General features: G+C 46.1%; 1 protein-coding gene across 1 annotated transcript; it reads left to right on the forward strand.

The window, feature by feature from the left end:
- Positions 1 to 357: 357 nt before the first annotated feature.
- LOC135372166 (uncharacterized) lies at positions 358 to 2,282 on the forward strand. Its single transcript, XM_064605853.1, has 2 exons — positions 358 to 1,088; positions 1,688 to 2,282. The coding sequence occupies exons 1-2, from the start codon at positions 358 to 360 to the stop codon at positions 2,280 to 2,282; spliced, it is 1,326 nt and encodes a 441-aa protein (XP_064461923.1).
- Positions 2,283 to 25,198: the final 22,916 nt, after the last annotated feature.

The following is a 25,198-nucleotide window of genomic DNA, read 5'->3' on the forward strand; positions in this document are numbered from 1 at the left end:
GCGCGTTAAAGGGACGGTCTCGTACAGCCGGGGCGGTTCAGAAACTTATACCCCTGTCAGACGGACTAATTTAGTGTCATTTTCGTGAAGTGCACTTCACCCAAGCGAAGTTCACTTTCACTACGTGCTTGCTACACGAGATAAGTAAGTGTCACTAAGGGATGATAGCGATGACGATAGAACAGGTGGAACTTCGACGCTCCATGAAGCAATTCACCATGATTTATGCTATGAGACGAGTTTTGTCTCTGTAGAAACGATAGAAAAAATTTACTAGCCTGGTCAAAAATAAGTAATTGTGACCAACCGCCACATGTCAGAACAAGTATGATGCAGATCCAAAATCCACATGCGAACATGGCAACCGCGTTTGCGACGTGCGAGGATCCCCCAAGAATGAATGATGAACGCAAGAAACATCTTGTATCGGCACTGCTGTACTTGCGAGCTAGGCGGCAGCATAACGAAATGCGTGACGAAACGCATTTCGATCTAGACATGGACATAGAGGCAAGGGCACGAATTTCAAGGCATATTGAGGACCAGCTACATGCCAACATGTTCACAATAGCCGCCGTGATCGCCGATTGTGTTCCGAGAGTGCATCGAAGACGGTGGGCCTTCGAACGCAACGAAAGGTGGTTCGAGGACACGTTGCCGCATTTGGGGGATTTCCATTTCAAGCAGGCCCTGCGTGTATCACCAAGTACATTCCGGTACCTTGTTGAGTCACTACGTAGTCTCGAGCGCGAAGACACGAACATGCGAGGAGCAATATCGCTCGAGAAACGGGTTGCTGTCGGTCTTTACAGGCTGTGCTCGACAGCAGAGGACAGGACAATTGCACATTTATTCGGCATTGGTCGATCAACAGTGAACACACTATTCAGGGAGTTTTGTGGCGCAGTGATAGAGCACCTCGAAAGCGAGTGGCTACGCATGTTGCGTCCTGATGAAATGGCGTCACATATGCGAGAGTTCTTTGCTCTCAGCGGCTTTCCACATGCTGTCTGCGCGCTGGACGGCTGCCACTTTCCCGTCTCCCCCCCAAAGCTCCATGCAGTTGACTACCACAACTACAAGGGGTGGTAAGCACCTTTCTTTATCAATTTAGTGTTGTAATACCACATCTCTGTGTGTAGATTGCACAGATAATTACTATGTAGGGCTGATTGAAAGTATACAATCACGTACTAGGATTACAGCACAAAAAGAATAATTAAAGTGTATCAGCGTGTAAATTGTAAGACTTTAAAGTTAAAGGGGTTGCGACGAGTTATCCCAGATAAATGCAAAGGACCGTTCGTTGCATTGACGACAACCAGCATTGAAACTTTCACGGCAAAGAGGGTAATAGAAGCAGAGAAAATGGGCATCGCGGATGCCGAAACTCACTCACGCTGCTCTGACATCACAGCCCGAGCTGCTGCCAGTGAGGCATCGAAACAGTCTCTGTTCGAAATATTGGTGGCTCTCGTTCTGAGGCACGTAGAATAATAATTATTTTTTCCTCAGTGTTTTGGCATGCAGTACAACGGGTCCATGGTGTAGAGTCACGTTTATGAAACTGCCCCAACCCCTTTAAGAGTGTTTGTTTTTTTCATCCCAGACTCATTTCAAATTGACTGTTACTCGTCCTATCGAACCAATATGAATGCAACTTTATCTGTGCCCTTTTTCCATGCAGGTACAGCATCATACTCCTTGCGTTAGTGGATCACCAGTATCGGTTCAGGTACATCAACCTGGGAAGCCCTGGGAGGTGCCACGACGCGCATGTATATGGGCGCTCCAGACTGTGTGCTCTTGTTAATGGTGACCATTTCCGTTCACCTGTGACTATCATTGAGGAAACCCCTGTCGCACCGACAATACTGTGCGACCAGGCATTCCCGCTCACTGCAAATTTGATGAAGCCATTTGCAAATGCATCGAAGGACACACCAGAGGCAGCATTCAATTACAATCTGTCAAAAACAAGACGCATTGTTGAAAACGCATTTGGACGACTGAAAGCACGTTTTAGATTTATAATGAAGCGCATGGAATGCCGAATTCCGACAGCAAAACGTGCTGTCCGTGCTGCTTGCACATTGAACAATATTTGTGAAGCCCTGAAAGACAGTGTAGAGCAACAGTGGCTGCACGAGGCAGATATAGTCGACACACAGTACGGCCAGCCTTCGCACAACACGGATGTGTGCAGCAATAGAGGTGATCAAGTGAGGGGTTCACTAACAAAGTACTTCTGGAAGAATGCTCCACACAGGAAAGAACACTAGGACAATATGACTGTGGTAATGTGAGCTCTTGCGAGCTCAAGGTTAAATATATGACACAAGTTGCATACTAAAGATTTTTTAAAATTGTTTTGTTGCATTTTATTTGCGGAGCACTTCAGTCAGAATATCTAACAGGGCCTCTTCTCTGTGTGCAGCACGTTCCTGGAGTTCCAGCTGCCGCTTCCGAACAGCCAGCTGGCGCTCCCGCAGCTCCAATTCTTTTGCTCTGGACTGCTCAAGTGCATATCTCAGCTGCCGTTGCTCCTCAAGCAGCTGCGCCAGGAGCGTGTTTTGTGCTGCCTGGCGCTTCTTGCTCGTTTTTCGAGGAGGTGTCGTGGTACCCGATGGGCTGCTGCCACCACAGAGCTCTGGTGAGCCGGAGGAGCTCTGTGATGGCTCTTCTGCTGATGCTGCAGCCACTGGCACCACCTCATCTTCTTCCTGGCCATCTTTGGACCCTGAGGCCCCCACCATATCTAGGAAGAGCTGCAGTTATGTGTAGTCATTAAAATCAAACGCTCGCAAAAGAAATCGTAAAGTGATGAATGGCAAGTTGGAACGAGGCATTATCATCTATGGTGACAAAAGCATCTGGGAGGCTATTCCAAGTTCAATAGATGGGTTAAAAAAACCCCAGTGCGCTTTCTGCACGCATTGCATCCTGGGCATTTTCTGAGCAGGCAAACGTAGAGAACCCTTCACATTACGCTTTGGCCCACCTTTACTCGTCGCGGACAATGGACTGGTAGGGAAGAAATCGTAACAGCTTGGAGGCCACCAGTTTCTTTCGTATTAGTACCAGTTTCTTTCCCTTGTGTAGTGTATTTACTATAGTCATTCATAGTAAGTCTAGCTGTACAGTTCTGGACTATTATATCTACTTAAATTATCCTGCCAAGGGTGTCATATTATTGATACACATTCTAATTTGGTCCAGGTTCTGTAGGAAAGCTTTCTTCACTTGCAGTGAGCCACACTGTAAACTGAGTTTGAGGTAACGTACAGTTTTCTTAGTGATGATGATGATGATTCAGGTTTTTATGGTGCACGGACAACGAAGGTCAGTTTATTTAGTGCTTGATATGACGTTATACAGACATATAAGATACGATTGACAGACGTTGACAGATATATAACATAACCGTCATCTTGTCTCTACTGCTCTCGGTATGTTCCAATCCGGCCAACAGTTGTTGTCTGATATGTTCATACAAAAACGTTCAGTGCCTATATCAGTTATGTCTAATTGCCGAAGCAACTGTATTGTGTCTTAGATGTTTTCAGGCCCCCTGTCAGGCAAGACCATTTCAGTGTAAGAGCCAAGCTCACCTGCTCTGGAGGGGCTGCAGCAAGAGACTCTTCTGTTAGGCTAATGTCATTTGCCGGCAGAGTCCCCAAAAATCTATGGATGTCCCAATAAAATTTCCAAGTGATGCCCCCTGAGCCAGTTGTCTTGGTTCGGCACAGCGACCTGCAAGAAAACGGATTTTAGCACACCCTAATTTCAACTAGAATACATGCTAACACACAAAATCAAGACTGTGCAATGAGCTACCTGCTTCTCATGTCAAATATTCTACGTTACCGAGAACGAAGAACCTTCCATGGCAAATTACTGGGCTTGTTGTTACCTCCTTTACATGGCAGGCTACTTACCGAGGGCTGCATACCCAGCTTGGGGCGATAATCACTTTGCTCCGTTTATCTCTCTCTCTCTCTCTCACACACACACACACACACACTTTACCACATGCTAGGCAGCAGAGCCAATACAGCGAAGCACTACGGCGACTGATGGAATGACGAATGCCGTCCATCGCTCGGTGGCTTCAGATTCTCCAATTGCAGCAGTTACTACACAACACATATCGTTGTATTAACGTGTTGTAAGTACGTATATGCAGTAAAGTTAATTATGAAACTTTTCTGTCACTTACCTATACTTGTTCGCGAGGTTCTCTATTTTTTTTTTTTTTCATCTCCTTTACGGATTTGATGACATCCTGCGCTTGTAGGGCGTCCGCTATATCGCCGTACACTTTGGCGTTTCTTTTTGTGCGTCGTAGATCCGCCAAGTGATCTTCCCACGCCCGGATCAGAGCAAAAGTCTTTTGCTGTGTCCAGGACGTTCGTTCTTTTTTTGATTCCTCCATGACAGTACACAGTACAGTACAGCTGGTACAGCTACAGCACGGAAGCTACAGGCAGAAAACAAATATGGCCTCCAAAATGCGCCTACGCAGCATAGAGTTCCACACGCTGTTGACGAGAGTAATTATATGTTGTTTCGGAAGAATGTTGCACTAGGCGTAAAGAAAACAAATGCGCAATTAAAAATACTGGTGTAAAAATGTTGTGATCGCGGTATTTTGATTTCTTCAGTATTGCGCACCGGCGCGCCAGCGCCTGCCGGCGAGGCTACACACTTTGACCGCTGAAACCAAGTGGAGTGAGTTTGGAGAACTCACTAAATTGCAAGTGCACTTTCTACCGAGTGTCACTAAAAGATGTCGTCTGACAGCACAAGAATGACACTAAGTGCAAGTGTCACTCGTTGAAAGTGACACTAAATTAGTCCGTCTGACTGGGGTATTAGCCAAAACTAGTTTCACGAGTACTGTACACATACAACCGTCAAAGTTTCATTCGGAATAACCAAGTCCTTTTCGAGGAATTTGTCGAAACGTGCCGTAAGAGCAGACGACGAAAGCTGCGCTTCTCTCATGCATACGTCACGTATGACGTCGGCCTGCGGGTGCGTCGTCGTTGTCATGGTAATTGTAACTTGCAGAAGCACCTTGGGTTGAGTAATCCCCTTTGCTCTCGAAATGGAGACACTCAGGCATACACCTCCGCGAGCGGAGAATGTAGTCTGTGCATTGACTGTGGGATCTCCCATAATGTGGCGCACAATCGGATACGTGGAAGCTGAGTCACGTGTTTTCTTTCCGCGAGTATTTAATGCGGGTTTTAAATAATCACGTACTCCTTCTCCATGTACGTCGTCAGCGACACTTGATTTCGAAGCATGATCAGTGTACAACGGGGAGTGTAATGGAAGCGCGCGTAATATATTTTTGGTCGGAGCTGTAATGCGACCGCGCGCGCCAATGGCCAGCGACTTGAGATTTGTGAGGATTTGTGAGACTTGAGATTTGTGATGGATGGGGGCTGTTCTGCGACTTTTAACTTGTCTCTGAGGATTAACATGGTTGTTCTGAACCACCATGCTTGCCACTACTTAGAATGCGCGTTTTTCACCTGAGAACTGAAAGAAAATGTACGGGAGCTGCCGCGGTGCCCAGTAACTTCTGAAAGTCGTCTGCTCACGCCGATGCACTAGCGCGCGCAAAAGCAGACGATTTCTGTATCCTATCACGGACTTACCCACAGGGCGACGTGGCCGTTCTTATTGTTGCCAACACAGATCGCGGCATGCTCTGCAATCTTTATCAATTTAATTCGGTTACTTAATAACTGTGGCGTATTTTATTGGGTAAATTAGCAGTATTCCATTTTCAACAAAGGGCAATCGAATGGTACACTTTATGAAATGGGCAGGGGGTACGAGACCGAACCAAACATGAAAAAGGTGTCCGTTATTGGCTCAAAGTGATAGTACTTCCTTGTGGCCTGGGTGGAGCATGCCTCACTGTGCTTTATGTACAGTAATTTCTTTCCCAACCTTATGTATTCAGCAGCGAGCCACAATGCATGCACAGTCTTCAAGCTTTCTTTCACCCGGAAGAAACCAACCATTTACTGGTACTGCGAACATCGTCATAGTCCCTTTTATCATGGGATGGGATCAAAAGTGCTACATAGCATTTATGCCAAAGTCATGTTTGTGGAGGCAAACGTTAGCAATTGAATTTACTGTTTTTCTACACTACGTCCGTGCTACGCCCATTTTCCCTGTTGCTCAGTGTATGGCTTCTGCTTTTAGCTGGAACAAAACAAAACAAAAAAGTGAGGAAAGAAATATGCCGCCACTTATCGCCATCAACCAAGCAAGATAAGCCAATAAAGGTGGTTGTTATTCACTCTGCTATGTGGTTGTGTTAATGTTAAGTCACCTGTTTGGGTCTGGTAGCACCAGTTACCTTCCTTGTAACGTAGCATGTAGGCAGTGGCGTAGCCACGGGGGGGCTACCCTTATGAAAAAAGTTTTCCAGATTGTATACAAACTGTATACAAAATCCTGGGTTGGGTGGATTAAAGGTAGATACATATTGTATACAGCTCCAGTCTAGTTTCTTCTAAGAAATGGGCGCGGGAGTAGTTACAAATTAGGTAGCCAAAATGTATACAAACTGGAAAGTAAATTGTGTAGAAACTGTATACATATTAGTTACAAATTCTAAACTGGCTGTATACAGTAAGATGTATACATATTGTACACATGAAATTGTGTATACAGCATTTATCTGGCTTCAATGTGGTTCCTTTCAATAATTGGTGATAGAAACACAAACTGGATAGCAAATTTGAATAGAAGCTGGAAACGATATTTTATAGAAACTAGAAACAATATTTGGTAGGAATTGTAGAGCATATTACAAGTCGTATAGAATATGAATAGAATCTCGTTTCATTTTCGGTGCTGCTTCGACTACTGGTTGACTACGCATTGTTTGCGCCGCCTATGCGATGGCAGTAGCTCGAAAATCTTCTTTTGTATTTCAAAAACCAGGAATCTTCCATTTATTTTACCGCCACATCCCACCAACTGCGTGCCATCCCACTAAAAAAAGAAACACGAAGAAATACGTAAAATAAACAAAAGCAAGAGGGAAACACTAGAGACACTAAATTTTGTGACTCTAAGCAACACTTGCACACGCACAACGTGACGTGTTTGCAGAGGAACAAATACTGGTAGAACACGTAATGAAATGGCTAGGCCACATGTGGAGCCGTCTGAGCTCGAGATTCAACCACACGGGTGAGGAGAGCACGCATAGATTGTTATTTCGGTAGCAAATAACAGTCACTAAAAATATTTCCTCCAACTCGTTAATATATTGCTGCATTAAGGACTGTGTTTATTACTCAAATTACTCGAACTAACCCAGCACAATCTCCACACCAAATTAATGTGGTGCTGCACGTTGCGCATGCATGGAGCCAGCCCCGTACGGTTAGCAACGTACGATACGATTAGCTACTGCTATTAGTGGTTTAAACGATGGTATAGACAGTTGAAATAGGTATAAAAATGGTACTTCCGCCCTGGTTTACGCTTTTTATACATTTTCCTCTCACAGTGCAGCAGCAGCAGTTCGTCAAGTGCAACATTAAAAAGTATTAAACGGTAAATGTTCACGTTGCGTGAAGTGATAGCTTCACAACATTGCTATCAGCATTTGTATCCATATTCATACATGCACATATCACATGTATTAGTGTGTTCTTCAAATGTACAGCAAAAAAGAAGTAACACATGTCCGTAATTAAGATCTTTCGGGGCAGCTAGTATTAGCTCTATAGAGACTGCATAGAAAATGTATACATTCTAGAGTCTGAAGACTGTATAGAAACTGTATAGAGTTTACCAGTTAAAAACCCTATATAGCTATCTATTTCCTATGCACAAGATTGACACGTACTAGACACGATAGATAGATTCTCTATAGGTCCTGTATAGAAACTAGAAAATCATTTTCATAAGGGATTCGTCGGACTGACAAAGATTGTGCTGAAAGATTCATCGTGCGCTATCCTGTGGGAGCTCCGTAGAGCATAATCTTCGGTAATTTTTTCCGTTGGTATAGCTCCTGAATTATTTATCGTAAATTTGAGTACATTAGACACGCTCTTCACATTTGGGGTGAAAAAGTGACCTTTACTTGCAAATTTCTGACTTAAGCTCGCAAAAATTTATATAATTAAACTTACGTTACACGACATTTACATCAGCAGGTGGAAAAAACCCAGTAAGAACAAATGCCGTTTACTGCATGAAACTATAGGTGGTGTATTTTTTTTTTCTTAACTCGATGGCACGTTTTCTGGGACACCCTGTATATGGTTGTATTGACTTTATCATGGTCATGCACCACATTCTGTGCACCACAGGAAATTTCAAACGAAAGGAGAGTTAACGTAGCATTTAAGAAAGCAATCAGCCATCATTTATTCCGTGAGGTAATTTACTTTCTTGGAAAAGATTTATATGTCCTGCATATGTCTTGCAAACTTAACAATTCGGACTTCAGCACAGGGAGGAAAACTGCCGTGCACGGCAGTTTTCCTCCTGTACTGAATTGTACATTTTAAGTGAAGTACAGTTAGTGAAATCGCACAGTTAGTGAAGGAGACTGAAATGACCATGGTCATTTCAAGCTCTTCACTCTTGTACACGATACGTTGTATCAGATGTTTAGAGCTTTCTCTTTAGAACGTGAAGAAAAGTTGTTCTGCACGAGGCAGGAAAACACTTATCGGGACAAGCTGGAAGAACAGAATATTTTTGCTTGTCATGGTGGACAGATAACCGCGAAATTGTTCCTATTCTTTGTCCTCGCGTACGTGTATTTTACAAATGCTGAGCCCAGCACCGGAACACAAGGTGCAAGTTTGGGATTACAGTACGACCAACTGTACGACCAACAACACACGAGACTCTGGTGCGTACACAACCTCAACCCGTGGCACATCAACAGTGATAAAAACGATTTTGAAGTCTCTGTCAATGTAAGGCGCTTGTGAAAGAATGGTCAATGGCATGGCCCATTAAAAAAGAAATGGAGTAAGATTTCTTGTACTAAATTCTTTTTTTAGTACTGCATGTACGTACATTGTGATGGGGTTCACAGAGTCATAAAATACCACGGCTGAATAAATACTGAATAGGAACTAGTTACAAAACGGACAGAGATTTCTGTATAAAATCTGTATAGAGTGTTCTTGTAGAGAAATTGATAAGTGCTGGTTACAAAGTGGTTAGGAATTCCTGTATAGAAAATGTATACAGTGCGCTCAATAAATCCTGTATTCAGTTTTAATCCACTTTCTATCTGCTAGATTGGGACTGAATAGGCTGGATACATCCTGGTTAAGACCTGTATACAAACTGGAAAATCATTTTTATAAGGGTAGGGGGGGGGCTCAAGCCCCCCTACCTGCCACGGACCGACCCACGCAAATCGTGCAAATCCGAGGAGAACATAATATATGGGGGGGGGGGGGGTAGAGACAGTGTGACGATCGCGAAAGTTCTTGCAGTTCATGGCGTCTATCTAATCACAGCACTCTTGAATAGTTTGCAAACTATTAGCTTTTCAAAATACTTCCAATCTCGTGACACCACCTCATTGGTCATGACCAGGGTTTGTTACTGAAAATATTATTGTTTCCGGTTCCGTTTCCGGTAACTGAAAAACTGTGCTTTTCGTTCCCGTTTCTGTTTCCGTTTCATTTTCGGTAGTGGTTTCTGTTCCCGTTTCCTTTTAAAAATTCCGTTTCTGAGGTAATTTCGGTACTGGTTTCTGTTCTTCATCCGGAACTCGTACTGTCTGGTTTTGGCTTTTTCATGTCAGATATTCTAGTTACATAATGGATGCAAAAGCACAGCCATACCAAACACAAACACTAAAGACATTAATGCAAAGTTCGTAACGACTCTTATACACCGCAAGTAGATGGTCTCTAGGTTGCGGAAATACATGCCTTTAAGTTTCAAAAGTATCCGCTCGTGCGCAAAAATAACACGTCATCCAAAACTTTCGCGTCCATGAATGAATGAATGATGACTGAAAGAATAGTGCGGATATATATAATTTTCATATTAAAGCTCAGCTACGCCGATTTTCGAGTGTTACAGAATGGAATGGTAGTCACACGATGTGTCCATAAGGGAACACTGATTACGTATGCAAAATAGTTATCCCAAACTCCTCGCGGTTTTCCGAAAAAGTGAATTTTTAGTTTCACTGACATCCCGTCTTGTGGCCCGTAAACCCTGTGTCGACGACACATTCGTGGTCTGCCCGCGCTCCGGCTTGGCATGACTTTTGGCTTGGTTTCTTCCGCCAAGCCGGCCAGTTTCTTCTGCCGAGCCGTCTGCTGCGCAGATTCACATTGGGGAAGTGATAAACAGTTCGCTATTAGGGAGCCAGTATATTTCTGGACTTCACTAAACCCACGAGGAACGTGAGTTTTGCTTCCTTCGACTGCAAAGCATTTGCTAGGCCAGTGCAGACTTCCTGGTGTGATTCGTGGTCTGTGCTGCGTGCCGAGAATGCGTGAGTGTTTTGCTCCTGTCTGCAAGAACAGTTCAGCATGCAGTTCCAATGTTTCAAACCACAACATTCCGAAAGGCGAAAGAAAAAGCATTTGACTGCAACAATCGGTTACAACTCCGACTGGGGGCCACCTTCGAAAGCAGCGATTTGATCTGTTCATCTGGCTCATACGAATGTTACGGAAGCAATGCGCAACTTGTTCCACAAGAAGCCGAAGATGTCTCGTCCGGGATGCTGTGCCAACCTTATCTGCAGCAGGAGATTGCAGGGGCAGGACTAGGCAGCAGATAAAGGTAAGACGCGTAATGTTAGACAAGTCAGTCATGCGGTGCAAATTGCATCACGTAGAAGAGAAAAATACGGTATCTGTCAGTTACTGCTTCATCCTATAGAGATTACGCCCCAGCGGGTGTATTCTCAGTACAGATTTGGAATTGCCTTATTTGTTAAATCATTTCGCAGGCATTCTGGCACCACCGAAAAGCTTGCACTCCACGTCTCAACTATCACCGTCTGGGTTTCAAGCTCAAGGCTGTCACCGGTGCCAACCAGACGCCACTTCAAAGTTCATCTGTTTTTGTTGACAGAACAGTGACACCTGGTACTGAGACATTTCATTTTCTGATTAATCAAGTGCATTCCATCACTTGTGCTCGACTTCTTGTGTTCGTATACCCTTGCTGTTGCTCGCTAGCTTAGAGCAACCTTGCCTGAGGTGCCAACGCTTTCAGAGTACATTTAAGCAGTATCATCGTATCATATGCACGGCAGCACATCTTGTGTATTTTGAGTAAGGTATAAATTCAATGTTGGCTCAGCTGTTGTATTTTGGTCACAAATAAGGTGTTCTTCCAGAGCGCTCAAAGGCAGTTCAAGCAGTTTCATTTGTGCAACAGCACATACTTTTTCTCAGTTTTGACTAAGGTAAATCGAAATCTTCCAGTTGATGTCTTTCGGTCATAAATTATGTTTTTCGAGACGTTCAAACAGCATCATGTGTGCAACAGTACATTCTTTTTCTCAGGTGAAGCAAGGTAAATCTGTCCGCCGTGGTGTTCTGGCAGTGCAGCAGAAGCTTTTGTTACATTCAAGTGGTGTCATGTATACAAAAACTTGTTTTATGCCTTTCTGTAGCTGCTGTACTAATATTGTGAGTATAGAGACATTCCTGCAGAACATATCGGAGCATCTTGTGTGCTATTGTTTGTATCATCTGCAGCAGTATATTGATAATGTTAATTATTCATGACTTCAGCTAACTTAATTTACATTCTTACTTCCAGGTAAACCTGTCACGCAGATGCCCTACCCCTTGGTATGCATAGTTCAAGATTGTACCGAAACAATCCACCTGGAGCATTATTCTTCAGTTGGCAGTGGCATTACTATCACAACACACCACATACTGCATGTCTATGGTGCGTGTACAATGCATCAAACCTATTCTCAAGTACAGGCCAGCTGGTACGCAATTACAACATGAAACAACTGGCACAGAGACCGTAAAGTCATGCCTTTTCCTCCGCACCTCGGGTTTCATGTTATTATCCTCACATGCAGCTCAATTTGCCTGTGCTGTGCAGCATGAGCAAAAGCATATATTGTTTGTGGTCACATGACACGGAACATAAATACAGTGAAACCTTCCTATGTTGGACACCCGCGGTGCAGCCGAAGCGTCTCCTACTTATATAGGTGTCCGAGTTACAGAATATGACGGCAACAAAAAATGGAAGAGATCACAGTTGTGAGAAATGTCCCCCTTCTTCAATTTAAGGTCCTTAGTGGTACCTGGTGGTGGTGCCTGGTAGTGGTACCTCTCACCCACTCTTCACTGATAATTATTACTGATTTTAGTATATTCAATTCCGTTCAGATTCTTCTGAATGGCATTACCTCTGGAGGTTTTCGAGCTGCGAGGACTTGTCTCTGAAGCCAGAGCCCGCTTTTCATTGCTTTGGTGCAGTGTGCGTTCAAAGGCTCTAGAAAAACCGAAGACAACTGCTGCTGCTTTCTGTATTAAGTGTACTGGGGTAGCCAGTTTGACTTCGTCGAAACTAACATCCCCATTTTTTCTTTATTCACATCTCATCACATCACAACTGCTCAAGAATTACAATGTAGACTGACAGCACTTGTTTTTGGACTCGAAAAACTAAAACAACAAATTGCTGAGACCAGTATCGGGGAAAAAACGGGCGAAAGTCAAATCCACTGGCTCATTTTGGGTCCATTTAGTGCAAAGATGGGCCGAGATTGAGGTAATTTGGCCATGGTTTTGTCTGACTTTGCAGGGAAAACCCTATCCTACTTCCAAGATAGGGAGGTGTCCGACATAGAGAATTTCGTCCCCATGTAGTTTCAATGGGAGCCTGTCCGTGCAATGAAATCATGGGGAGTTGCCTGAGGTAGGGAGGTGTCCGACTTTGGAGGTTTTACTGTACTATAGAGCATTCTACATCATGTAATCTAACAGTTGTTCACGTTTGGATATTTTAACCATGGAATTTACCCTGCATGCATCATACCATGTCCAAACACGAACAACTGCTACAGAGCAGCATGTACTGTTTCCGTATAGCACTTATGGCTTGCGTCCTGTGATCGGAAACAGTGGTGTCTTTTTTCTGCTACAACCAGTAAACTACAGTAAAGATTTAGAAATACTGTGACATACCATAAAGCACTATGGGAAATGGCAGTTTGAAAAACTGGAGAAGACTGTCATTAGAATGGGGGACATGTTCTACGGTGAAATTTTTTACAGTGAGTGCTGTACCACGTAATGCACTGCAGGTCTACCACAGTATGGTAACGCTCTGAATACTGATTTGCTAAGGAATGTGTGTGTTTCTTGTACTAACTTCCCCTTATGCAAGGTTGTAGAAAAATGTTTTCAGCTAATGGGGAGGGAGAGGACATCATTCTGGAGTCTCGTTGACCTACAATGTGTCGTGTGTGAAGGTCATTTTGAAGAGTGTAGGTGGTATAAGACTGTGTTCCCACATTCTTGGCAGTGTTGACTAATAACCGTAATAAAGTAGAGGGTACATTTGTTGCTTCATATATTTGTGTCATGGCAAAGTATGTAGAGATACATTTGTCTCGACATGCAGGTGACAAAACTGCTTTTTATGCCCAAACTATGACAAATAGTTGTCTGTTCAGCACCACAAATCATGTGCCGGCCTCCATGACATGTCTGTGACATTCTAAAGTGATTAACATGTCCCATAGATGTGTGCATGCTGAAGATGACTGTGTACCTTCTATGGATTCTTGATTCAAGAAAAGTACTGTGTGATTTGCTAACAGCGCCTGGCTGTACCTTCACAATTCTACATAAAAATATGTAAAGTTTGCCGGAGGAAACATCATGAAGGTCCATAGCGAGAAACCCTGAGACGAGGGATAGGAAGGGACATACACAATGTCTCAACATAGCGTGTTTATGTCCCTTCTTGTATCTCCTCTTCAGTTCTCGCCATCATGGACACTATCACCAGCTCACTTGCTGTTGAACCGTTCTTTCAACGATAAGGGTCACTTTCATGGACTGGATGGCAGCCAACATGCTGTCAATAAAAAGAATAATGGAAGGAGCTCAATATGATCCTTAGGCTGTGCGTGGTCATTGCTTTCTGACAAATGGTGACTTAGAATTTCAGGACAGTGCCTGCAGTGGTAGTATTCTTGTGTTCTCACCCTTCACGCCCATTGTGTGTCATCGGTCACCTGTAATCTGCTAATATGCACATAGCTAAGACAAAGCATATTTGTATTTCTTTGAATACAGTTGGTACAGCACATTGTTTTTTACATGTTCTTTGAAAATTATAAATAAAAAATTCTCTACTCTGCAAGTCTCCTGTCAACTCTACAGAGCAGCTTCGAATTTCACTAGAAGCCACGTGTGAAACCTGGACCGAACTAGTGGTGAAGGTCCATATAGGTCATAGTACTATTATTATTATTAGATCATAGGTCAGGCTTAGGTCCTGGTTGGTAGCAACGCATTTGAATCTTATTAAAAATTGGTGCAGGAGGTGACTCTCACAAATTTTGTGCTGTTATACCTTTGAAACAACATTAATACGCTGCAGTGGTCTTTTCTTCTTTGTTCCTTTTAGCCTAGAAATATTAGGTCTTCGGCATCACCAGCCTTAGTTGCCGAGCATGCAGTTATTTACGTTGAGCAATGCAGTTTCATATTTGTTTCTCTGGACAAGCAAACCCGCTTCCCCATTTTGATAAGAGTCTTTCAGCTTTGACAGGGCATTTGTTGACAAGGAAAACATTTGGACTATTGTGTATTTTGCTATGAAGTGCACTGTACAAGGCAGAGGACACCATCAACCATTTCCACCAGGGTTATTAAATTTGTGATAAAGTACCTTTTGTCAGCATGGTTCAAGAAGTGGGAAATGTTGCACTACCCTTAATAACATCTGTTGGGCCCAGCAAACAGGATACACATACCCTGATCTGAAGACACTATGCCTAACTCAAAGGCAATATGAGATCGATCCGTACGTGTTTATTTGCGAAACTATTATGAATGAAATATGGCCTGTGTGGTATAGAACAATGCGCACACTCAAGAAAACATGCAAAAATACATATAAGGACGCTCGACCTACATGCAGCGATGCGCTCTACGAGATAAACAAAACACTACAAAACTACGTCCAACACTTTTTGTGCGGGGCAACTCTAATGAGCACTTTCATATAACTGACGAATGGTTCAACGAATGCAGTTCGAGTGGTCACGATACATTCCTACGTCGTTCATTGCAGTCGCGCTATGATGCTGCACAATATATGTATCTCGTGTAACAAGCCTGGCAATCGCACGATGTGCATGGCCAGAAATACGGCCTTCTTTCTTTGAAGACCAGTCCTCTGGAGGTATATGCTCAAACAATCACCAAGTCTCACGTTGTTGCTCAATCGCTCCCATTCCTGCACTTGTAGTAAAAGCAGCAAACGGGTTGACGTGAATGGCAGCTGAACGGTTGAACTGCGAAGTTCTCGAGCACATAATCACAATTTCACGCCGAAAATGATGTTGAGGTGAGTTCGCGGTTGTTGTTTACATCGTTCAATAGCTCTCGGGATTACCTCGGACGAAACGCTCATCGTAGCCGGCGGCCATAACTGGATTTCCTCGCAAACGGGAGAAGACGCCAGGGAAGTCAGAGAAAGCCTCAGCTTTCATCCAATCAGACGCACGATTCTCTATCTACGTAGATGGAGCAGGTTTATCCCATCTACGTCACAAAAATGGCTGCGCCCATGGCTTGTTTTGGTTTCTTTGATGAATTAATTTTCGTAATAGGAAGACAAAATTGAGAAACGAAGGTGCGTTTCGGGGGCAGTTGCACGTGCTCGTTCTGAATATCACAACCGTTTCAACACATCGGGAAATCGGCGTAGCTGACCTTTGAAGTAAAGTACACAGAAAGTACTACTTGAGTACTTGGTACTTCAAGTACTGCCCATCACTGCGTGGGAGCACTCCGAAATCTATCAAATCTACCAAGAAAGTTGTATTCGTTTTGCGTAAGCGATGAAGAGGGGACAGTGACACAGCAGTGAACACCAGGTTCTTTCATCTGAGAGGCTTCCACCAGTTAGAAGCTCCCCTGCCAATAATCGTGACATCATCAAACGACGGATAGCAACCGCACGCCCTACAAAGCATAGGCAAGTTGGCACTGCCTCCAGACCTGAATATTCGTGTTCCTTGAGTCTTACGTCTGTATCTCTCTTCTACTACGCTCGTCCTGTTTTTTACCGCTGGTTACCCTTTCCATTACCAAGAGGCCCATACATTCCAACCATAGTGCCAACTATTTCCATAGTACCAACAGGCCCTTACATTCACCTTTCTGCGACGTGTTAAACGAGCGTTGGTGAAACCGGGCCTAACTTTATTTGGACGCAGAGTCGATGCTGGCCCTATAAAATATAATACAAGCAATTGAACGGAGGATGCCAGACATATTAGAAGCTTTGGCATAAACAGTACATCGTCTTACACCTTTACGTTTTTACCTTTATTCGCTCAAACCAGGTGTATTCTTATAAAAATACTATTTTCTATCCCACAAAGGGTGTAAGAAGACCATTACTAGAGGTGTAATATCGAGATACACCACATTTTATCCAATTTCGGTCATTAAGGGTGTAAAGTGGGGTGTTGAAAGAGGTGTTTACGTCCAATACACCTTTTTACACACCATTTGGACTGCGAATATGGTGTTAAAATGGCGTTTTAAATCGCGAGTAATAAATTATTCTTGTTTCGCAGCTTCGCTCAGCACGTGATCACATTATAGACGATAACCTGAGTTAAAAACACAATATTTCACAGGGAAGGACGTTAGGAATTTGGCTGACGTTGTTTTTGTTGTTGAACTTGGCTGATATGCTTGACTCGTTGCAAACGTACGCGTTAATTGCAAAACGCATTCGCGTCACCGTCACAAACGTTTCTCGTCCCACCACACGAACGTGTCCCACCATATTGTACTTCAGTATATGGCCTCTATATATGCCAAGGCCTCTTCAAACCTAGGCACTCACATTTGTCCTAAGTATTACCGAGCTAACGAAGCGTGTCAGATCATTCCCTTCGAGGCTACATTGGTCTGGGACCCATTGGAGAACTAGCCCATGCCCTGCTTCGTAGACAAGTTCGTAAGCCATGAACACATCCATCACCAACGGTGCTGATAAGCCTCGGATGCCAAAATTTTCAATTGCTCGCAGCGCAGATGTAGGGTTAGTGAACACGACCCATTCCCGTGAGGTAAAATCTACGATCTGCTGCAGGAATAAAAGTATGGCATATAGTTCCGCAGCTGTGGATAAGGACTGATGCGAAAGGCGGCATGCCTTCCAGTACTCCTTCGAATGGGCTGACGAATGCCGAGGCGGACTTGCCATATCGAGATGCGCCATCGGTGAATGGTGTGGCAGAAGTAGAAAAATTCGCGTGTACCTCAGCACAAAAATAGGCTCGAAGGACTTGTGGGAGGGAGGAACCTGATGTCTTCGTTCGGGGGGATCCAGAAGGCATACGAAGGTCGGTGGCATAGCCAGAGCCCAGGGGGCGTCCGGCGGTGTGACGTCCTTAGGTATGAAGCCAGTGTGAGCCTCTAAGGTGTCCCCTGCGCTACCCGATGGAATTCACGTTCAGGACAGTATTGAATTGTCCTAAGAAGTGGGTGACGGGGAATGTCCGCACGCAAACGTAGGAAGAGCCGAGCCGTTTCACATTCATGGACGACCCCCACCCGGAGTTCACCAGCTTCAGCCAGGACTTCCCGTGTTTCAGCCATTCTGGGAACTCCGAGGCAGCGACGAAGGCTTCGGGCAAACAGGGTCCGAGGGGTACTTAATGACCTTGTAGAAATTCTGTGCAAGGCTGTAAAGCACAGTCGCCCTCACCAAAGCCACGTAAACGGCAAGAAGGGAGCGCTGATCACAGCTAAGCGTGAAATATGTTGAATTGCAGGAAACCATCACTGCGCTTTGGTTTCAAGGAAGCGATGGGAACGTACAGGGTCCAACTTCTTTGCACCAAATCCAAAGAAGGAAATTTGTCATAGCCTTACGGATGAAAGGGAGTGCGACACAGTCTTCGGGCGAAAGGTCCATCCCGGGTTGCGTGAGGTACAGATTGACATTATCTAAGGCTAGCTGCGAACGACGCTGAATGGCAGGTCGTGACTGACCTACTGTCCAGAGGACAACGTCACCGGCATGAGCAGTTATCGGTTTCAGGCCTGCCATTACCAGATTAAAGAGCGTAGGACTCAGAATGCTTCCTTGGGGCACGCCTTGATGAACAGGATGCTTAGGGCTTTGGCTGTCACCTCCACCACCAGGTCTTCTTCTTCTTCTACCAATGAGATAATGGCCGTGAACCACTAAGGGAGATTGGCCAGGACAAAGGGGGCGAGAGAAGTTTGTCTATGTTTGTGCAGTAATGATAGGGACTAAGGCCACATCAGATCCAAGTAACTTATGACATATGTGAAGAGAAAACGTACAGCTGTGCAAGCGGTATGCAGAGGTTTAATTATAGAATGAGCGAGAATGAATGAGCGTGAGTTTCGTCCTCCTCTCCCACTTGGTAACAATATCCCCCCGGCGGACGAAGGCCATGTCCTCATGGCGTGTAAGGCTTCAGGCGGAGGACATGAGTCAGCTGAAGGGCGGGGGTCCTTCGGTCGCGTGGTGGCGTACAAGGTCCCACTTGATAGTTTAAATCAGAGACTCGTCGCACGACGCGGTAAGGTCCGGTGTAGCGCGGTAGAAGTTTCTCGGGGCGTCCAATTCGTCGGGTTGGTGTCCACATCCATACCAGATCTCCCGGAGTGTACGAGACAGGGCGGTGCGTTGCATTGTATCGCTGGCATTGACCGTCCTGGGAGTCTATGATGCGATAACGGGCTAGCTGTCTTGCGTCTTCCGCATTGCAGAGAGCACGAGCCGAAGTGGAATCCAGAGGGACGTCGTCAAGCGGTGGCAGTAAACAGTCGAGAAGTGACACAGCTTCGCGCCCGTACAGAAGAAAAAATGGAGAGAAGGCAGTTGTAGCTTGGCAAGCGGTATTGTAGGCATATGTGATGTAGGGTAGCACGAGGTCCCAGTTATCGTGCGTAGATGAAACATACATGGACATCATTTCGCTAATGGTGCGGTTTAGACGTTCGCTTAGTCCATTCGTCTGTGGGTGGTAAGGCGTGGTGGCACAATGTATCGTACGATTGAGTTTAAGGATGTTTTGTACAGTTTCCGAAAGAAAGCACCGTCCTCTGTCGCTAATAAGGCTTTTCGGGGCACCATGGCGAAGGATAATGTTCTGTACAAGAAAGAGGGCGACATCCGAGGCAGTACCAGAAGGAACTGCTTTTGTCTCTGCGTACTTCGTCAAGTAGTCGACGGATACAATTATCCACTTGTTACCTGAAGAAGACTGAGGGAATGGTCCCAGCAGATCGATCCCGATCTTCTCAAACGGTATTGTAGGAGGATTGATAGGTTGTAGGAGGCCAGACGGACGCGTCGTTGGTATTTTGCGGGCGTGGCATGGTACACACGACTTGACAAATCGCTGCACAGAACGGTACATGCCCTTCCAGAAAAATGTCCTCCGTAGCCGAGCATACGTCTTGAAGACACCCAGATGGCCAGATGTTGGATCGTCATGGCAGGCGCTGATAACTGACCGCTGCAAAGCACGAGGAACGACGAGGAGCCACGCTGCACCTTCCCCTGTCATATTCTGCTTATACAGGAGCCCGTTGACGACGGCAAAGTGTCGGGCAGCGCCGGAAGGATATCGCTCGCTTTGGTCGTGGAAAAATGGGGCTAGCGCGTGGTCCCTACGTTGATCTTCACCTATATGATCAAAGGAGAGTGGAGCAACGAAGGCGCTGGAGGGAGCACACGATGAGGGACTGCAAACAGGACTGCGGGATAACGCGTCGGCGTCCAAGTGACGCTTTCCTGATCTATAAAGGACATTTATGTCATATTCCTGTAGCTTAAGCACCCAACGACCGAGTCTCCCAGAGGATTCTTAAGCGAGGATAACCAGCAAAGAGCATGATGATCAGTAAGAACTGAGAAAGAGCGACCGTAAAGATAGGGGCGAAATTTGGTAACCGCCCAGACGACAGCGAGGCACCCTTTCTCTGTAATTGTGTAATTGTGCTCCGCAGGTGTCAGTGTACGGCTAGCGTACGCAATGACACGTTCAGATTGAGCAACTCGCTGGACTAAAACGGCGCCAAGACCAAGGTCACTCGCGTCTGTGTGCACTTCCGTAGGGGCAGTTTCAGAAAAGTGTCCGAGTACTGGTGGAGACAGGAGCACAGATTTGAGAGTAGCGAACGCCTGTTCTTGGTCAGCGCCCCAAACATAGGTCGCGGCTTCCTTGAGAAGTCGTTGCAAAGGTGCTCCTATACGTGCAAAATCCCGAATAAAACGCCGGAAATAGGAGCACAGCCCCAGAAAGGACCTAAGGCTCTTCTTGTTTACGGGACGAGGGAAGTCCAGGACCGGCTGCACTTTGTCGGGATCGGGCCGCATTCCGTCTTCCGTGACAACGTGACCCAAAACCTTGATTTGTAAGCTGGCAAAGGTACATTTTTTTAGATTTAGCTGGAGGCCTGCAGTTCGGAAGCACTGGAAAACTTGCTGGAGCCGGTCGACATGCTGATCAATGTCTGAAGAAAAGACCACTACATCATCCAAGTAGCACAGACAAAAAGACCACCTGAAATTTCTCAGCAGTGTGTCAATCATGCGCTCAAAGGTGGCAGGAGCATTGCACAGACCGAACGGCATAACACGAAATTCATACAGGCCATCAGGTGTGACAAAGGCAGTCTTTCGCGATCTTGCTCGTCGACAGCAATCTGCCAATAGCCGGAGCGGAGGTCCATGGACGAGAAGTACTTAGCTCCATGAAGACAGCCTGCGGACAGCCCATTTAGCCTGCGGTAGTCTACACAAAAGCGCCAACTTCCGTCCTTCTTCCGTACAAGGACAACTGGGGACGACCATGGACTTGAAGATTCCTGAATGATACCCTTGTCGAGCATATCTTGTACATGCTCACGAATGGTACGACGCTCGCTATGTGACACGCGATATGGTCGACTATGCACTGGGGCAGAACTTCCAGTATGAATGCGATGCTGTACGAAGGTATATCGCCCAAGAGGCTGCCCAGTGCAGTCGAATATGTCAGAGAAGCTGCGAAGTAAACTAAAAATTTTCGTTCTATCAGAGTCATTAAAATCGGCAGAAATCATCTTCTCGAGTTGTTCGGGCTCAGTTGTGGGAGATACGGGCCCTGAGTCATTTCCACAGACAAGGGCGGACAAACATGCCGGACTTGTGTGGAACTGACCGATGCGAGCACCCGCAGGCACCACGCGGACTTCAGCGGTTATGTTCAGCAACCATAATGTGGCCTCGGATTGAGCGAGCGTAAGCAAAGCATGAGGGGCACAGAGGGAAGAGCGCAGGAAGATATCTGGATTCAGCGAGAAAAGTACATCCCCAGATACCGATGTGTCCGCCCTAACAAGAATGGGCGACGCGGCATATGGAGGAATGCGTGTCGTATTCACTACTACAGCCGAAATATTTCGCGGCAAATGTTCATCCAGAAAATCTGAAAAATCGCAGATAGGGCTCAGGCACAGCTCATTGCGCGCGCAGTTGATAACTGCATCACAAGCGCGAAGGAAGCAGCATCCGAGAATAACGTCCGCAATACATCTAGGCAAAACAACAAACTGTACAACGTACACGTTGTCGCCAACGGCGACCCTACCGGTGCAATATCCTAATGGACGAACCGAACCTGCATCTCCAAAACGAACATGACTTATCCCACAAACTGGAGTTAGAACCTTATGTAACCTAATACGTAAAGAATCCGACATGCATGACACTGTAGCTCCTGTATCGACTAAGCCATCAATGGCGCACCCATCAAGAAACAGAGAAACGTAATTTGCTGCCAGAGGAGGACTTTCAGATGAATAGGAGTACGCAACCTGACCTCCTGTAAAACAGCAGGTTGCGTTACCTAGTTTTGCGCTAATGTGGTACCTGGAACCGCAGGATGAAGAGGAGATACCGATCGACGCCTTGCACGAGGCGACGGTGACCGGGACGGTCTGTACTGTCTGCGATCAACTGGCGGAGGCGGCGAGACTCCTGAACTTCGGTCGCCATAAGCATCACCATACCAACTGTCTTCATAGCGCTGCCATTCATTTTGGTCATAGGGCGTGTAAAAAGGTGGGCTGCGGCGGTACCGAGTACTAGAAATACGCTGCTGAGGATGTTGGAACTGCTGAGAAATATAAGGTCTTGGGGAGTATTGTTGATAGCGTTCGCGGCGGAAGTCTCCCTGACGTTGCTGGCAAAATCGGGAGATATGACCAGGGAGACGACAGTAGTAACATATAACCGGCGGTCGGTAGTAATTCGGTCTTACACGTGGTGCGGTAGAGGACCACCCAGACTGAGCTGGCGACTCAACACTAAGAGGTGCTACAGCGGCAGGGGTAGAGGCGCAAACACTCGCGTACGTCCGTGTGGATGGTATCGTGACAGCTGACAGCTCCGTCTTTACCAGATCTCTGATAACTCGCTCCTTTACAGGATCGGGCTCAGCATTGGGACCGGGGTTTGCGTTGCTATTCATCGCATCCACAGAAATGGCCGAAAGTTCTTCACGAACTATTTTCTTCACAAGGTGCGTCAGCGTGAGATAGTCGGTCGAACGCGGGTTATCTTCGCAAATACCGATGTGGTGGTGGGAATGCGACTCATCGAGGATGCGTTTCCGTCGGCGTTCTTCCATCCGACTACAGTCGTTTGCCAGGTCTAAGACCTTATCGTATTCCTTCGCCGCGACAGAAATATAGAGTGTAGGAGACAAGCCTTTCAAGAAGTGGTCAACTTTATCTACCTCCGACATTTTAGAATCGACACGGCGGCATAAGGCAAGGACATCTTCCATGTAGCTGGTAAATGACTCACCGTGCGCTTGTTGCCTAACACTGAGTTTTGAGGTAGCGTCTGACTCCCTTGTCGTCCCTTTGCCGAAGGTTTGAACTAGAAGGGCTTTAAATGATTCCCATGATGGAATCTGATCTTCATGGTTGTCAAACCACACGTGTGCAGTATCCTTTAAATAGAACACGACGTTCAATAACTTAGTAGCGTCGTCCCAATTGTTATACGCCCCCACGCGGTCGACTTGAAGAAGCCAGTCGTGAACGTCTGTGTCACCCGAGAAGAACGGTGGGTCCCGCTGACGGGTTAAACACCGGGCAGCTCCTGATGTTAACTGAGACGGGGGTGGCAGTGGCTGCGTTGCTGGAGGAGCCATAGCTGATGGGATGGTAAATCCACTCCGCAATTCCAGGTTCAACTGTTGGTAGATGGGGATAGAGCACCTCCACCAATTTGTGAAGAGAAAACGTACAGCTGTGCAAGCGGTATGCAGAGGTTTAATTATAGAATGAGCGAGAATGAATGAGCGTGAGTTTCGTCCTCCTCTCCCACTTCGTAACACATATATGACATGTGATGACTAATACAGAAACTGGATATGTACATATGTAGGAATATGCGTATGGCGACTATACAGGGCCAAAAGGATGACTGTATGAATGTGTGCGTACGTGAAAGTGTATGAGAGTAGGAAGGAAGTGCCTAGAAGCGGTTGGAGAGCAGGTGTAGGAAGCAAGACCCGCTACCACAGTCCTATGACAGAGCGCAGTGTGTGAAGCTCCGAGAGACAGCACTGACGCCAATGAGAGTGGGGCTCCTAACAAGCGTAAGGGTGTCCAGATATACCTGCGGCATAATTGGCCGAACTGAGAGCAGGTTAGCAAAAAGTGTTCAGTTGTTTCAACCTGGCCACAGTGGGAACAAGCAGGGGACAAAGACCGTCCAGCACGGTGGAGGTAAAAATTTAGCGGCAGCGCCAGGCATCGAGCCCTCGTCACCAAGACTTCTGTCTGCCTGGAGCTGCAGAGGTTAGGGTTCCACGAAAAGACGAGATGTTCATATGGCGGGCGTGGTGGGGGGGGGGGGCAGCTCGAGACAGACTTGTGAGCCGTCTGTACCTGGTAACAGAAGTGCGAGCAAGTACTGGGAGGAGAGGAAGAATCTCTCCAGAGTGGGACATTTTAGCGAGGGTGTCAGCGGTTTCGTTAAGGGTGAGTCCGCAGTGGCCAGGAATCCACGTGATTATGACCTTGCGAATATGAGGAGGGGCAAGGCGAACCAAAATGGATACCAATGACTCTGAGGACGCCAGGAAACCTGAGGGCGCCGCCAAGGCTGAAATGACAGACAGGGAGTCCGACAGCGGGATAACTTGTTCGAAGGCAGGAGGAACCCTCCTAAGGGCAAGGGCCATAGCTAAGAACTCGCTGTCAAAGGGTGGGGTAAAGTCAGGGAGGCAAACCGGAAACTGGAAATCAAGTTGTGGGAAGTACAAGCCAGCTCCAGCGCGCTCCGCAGAAACCGACGCGTCCGTTGCAACAATCAAGTACTGCGCGTAGCGATTTAGGTGGTCCGTTAATGTCCTCTGTAGAGTGGTCAGTGGAAGACGCTTGGCATCCGCATGAAATATCTCGGAGACTTGAATGAAGGGGGCATCCCGGTGAGGACCAAGTACACACATGTCGGCCAAAGAGATCCTCAGTGGCGCGAGGAGCTGTTCGGCGAAAAGCAGCTGTGGTGTATTCCTACGGTGCCAACGACGTATTAGCCAAAGTCGAGTGTCTCTCATCGACTCGTTATTCCCCAACGCAACCGGGTGTTGCCTTTGCGAGAGGTAGCAACAGATAGTAAGAGACCGAAAGCGTTCTTTCAGTGAAGGTAGACGGGCTTCAGATAGGAGTGCGTCGTCTGCCGTATATTTAGGGAGACCTAAACAGAGCCGTAAGGCCCGCCTCTCTAAGATGTATAGTTTACTCAAGCGCCAGTCAGGAAGAGAAGAAAACAGAACACAGCCGAACTCTAATATAGGTCGGATGTACAGTTTATAAATATATAGCAGAGCAGCCCTGCGCATACCAATGCGTGGGCTGCAGCAACGATGAAGTATGCT

This window comes from Ornithodoros turicata, unplaced genomic scaffold, assembly GCF_037126465.1.
Source record: "Ornithodoros turicata isolate Travis unplaced genomic scaffold, ASM3712646v1 Chromosome13, whole genome shotgun sequence".
NCBI lineage: Eukaryota > Metazoa > Arthropoda > Arachnida > Ixodida > Argasidae > Ornithodoros > Ornithodoros turicata.

What these genes read in the sequence shown, in the direction of transcription:
- LOC135372166 (XM_064605853.1), top strand. Translation starts at nt 358, where the DNA reads ATGGCAACCGCGTTTGCGACGTGCGAGGATCCCCCAAGAATGAATGAT. An exon ending in TACCACAACTACAAGGGGTG is followed by an intron (nt 1,089 to 1,687) that starts GTAAGCACCTTT and finishes TTTTCCATGCAG; the next exon opens with GTACAGCATCATACTCCTTG.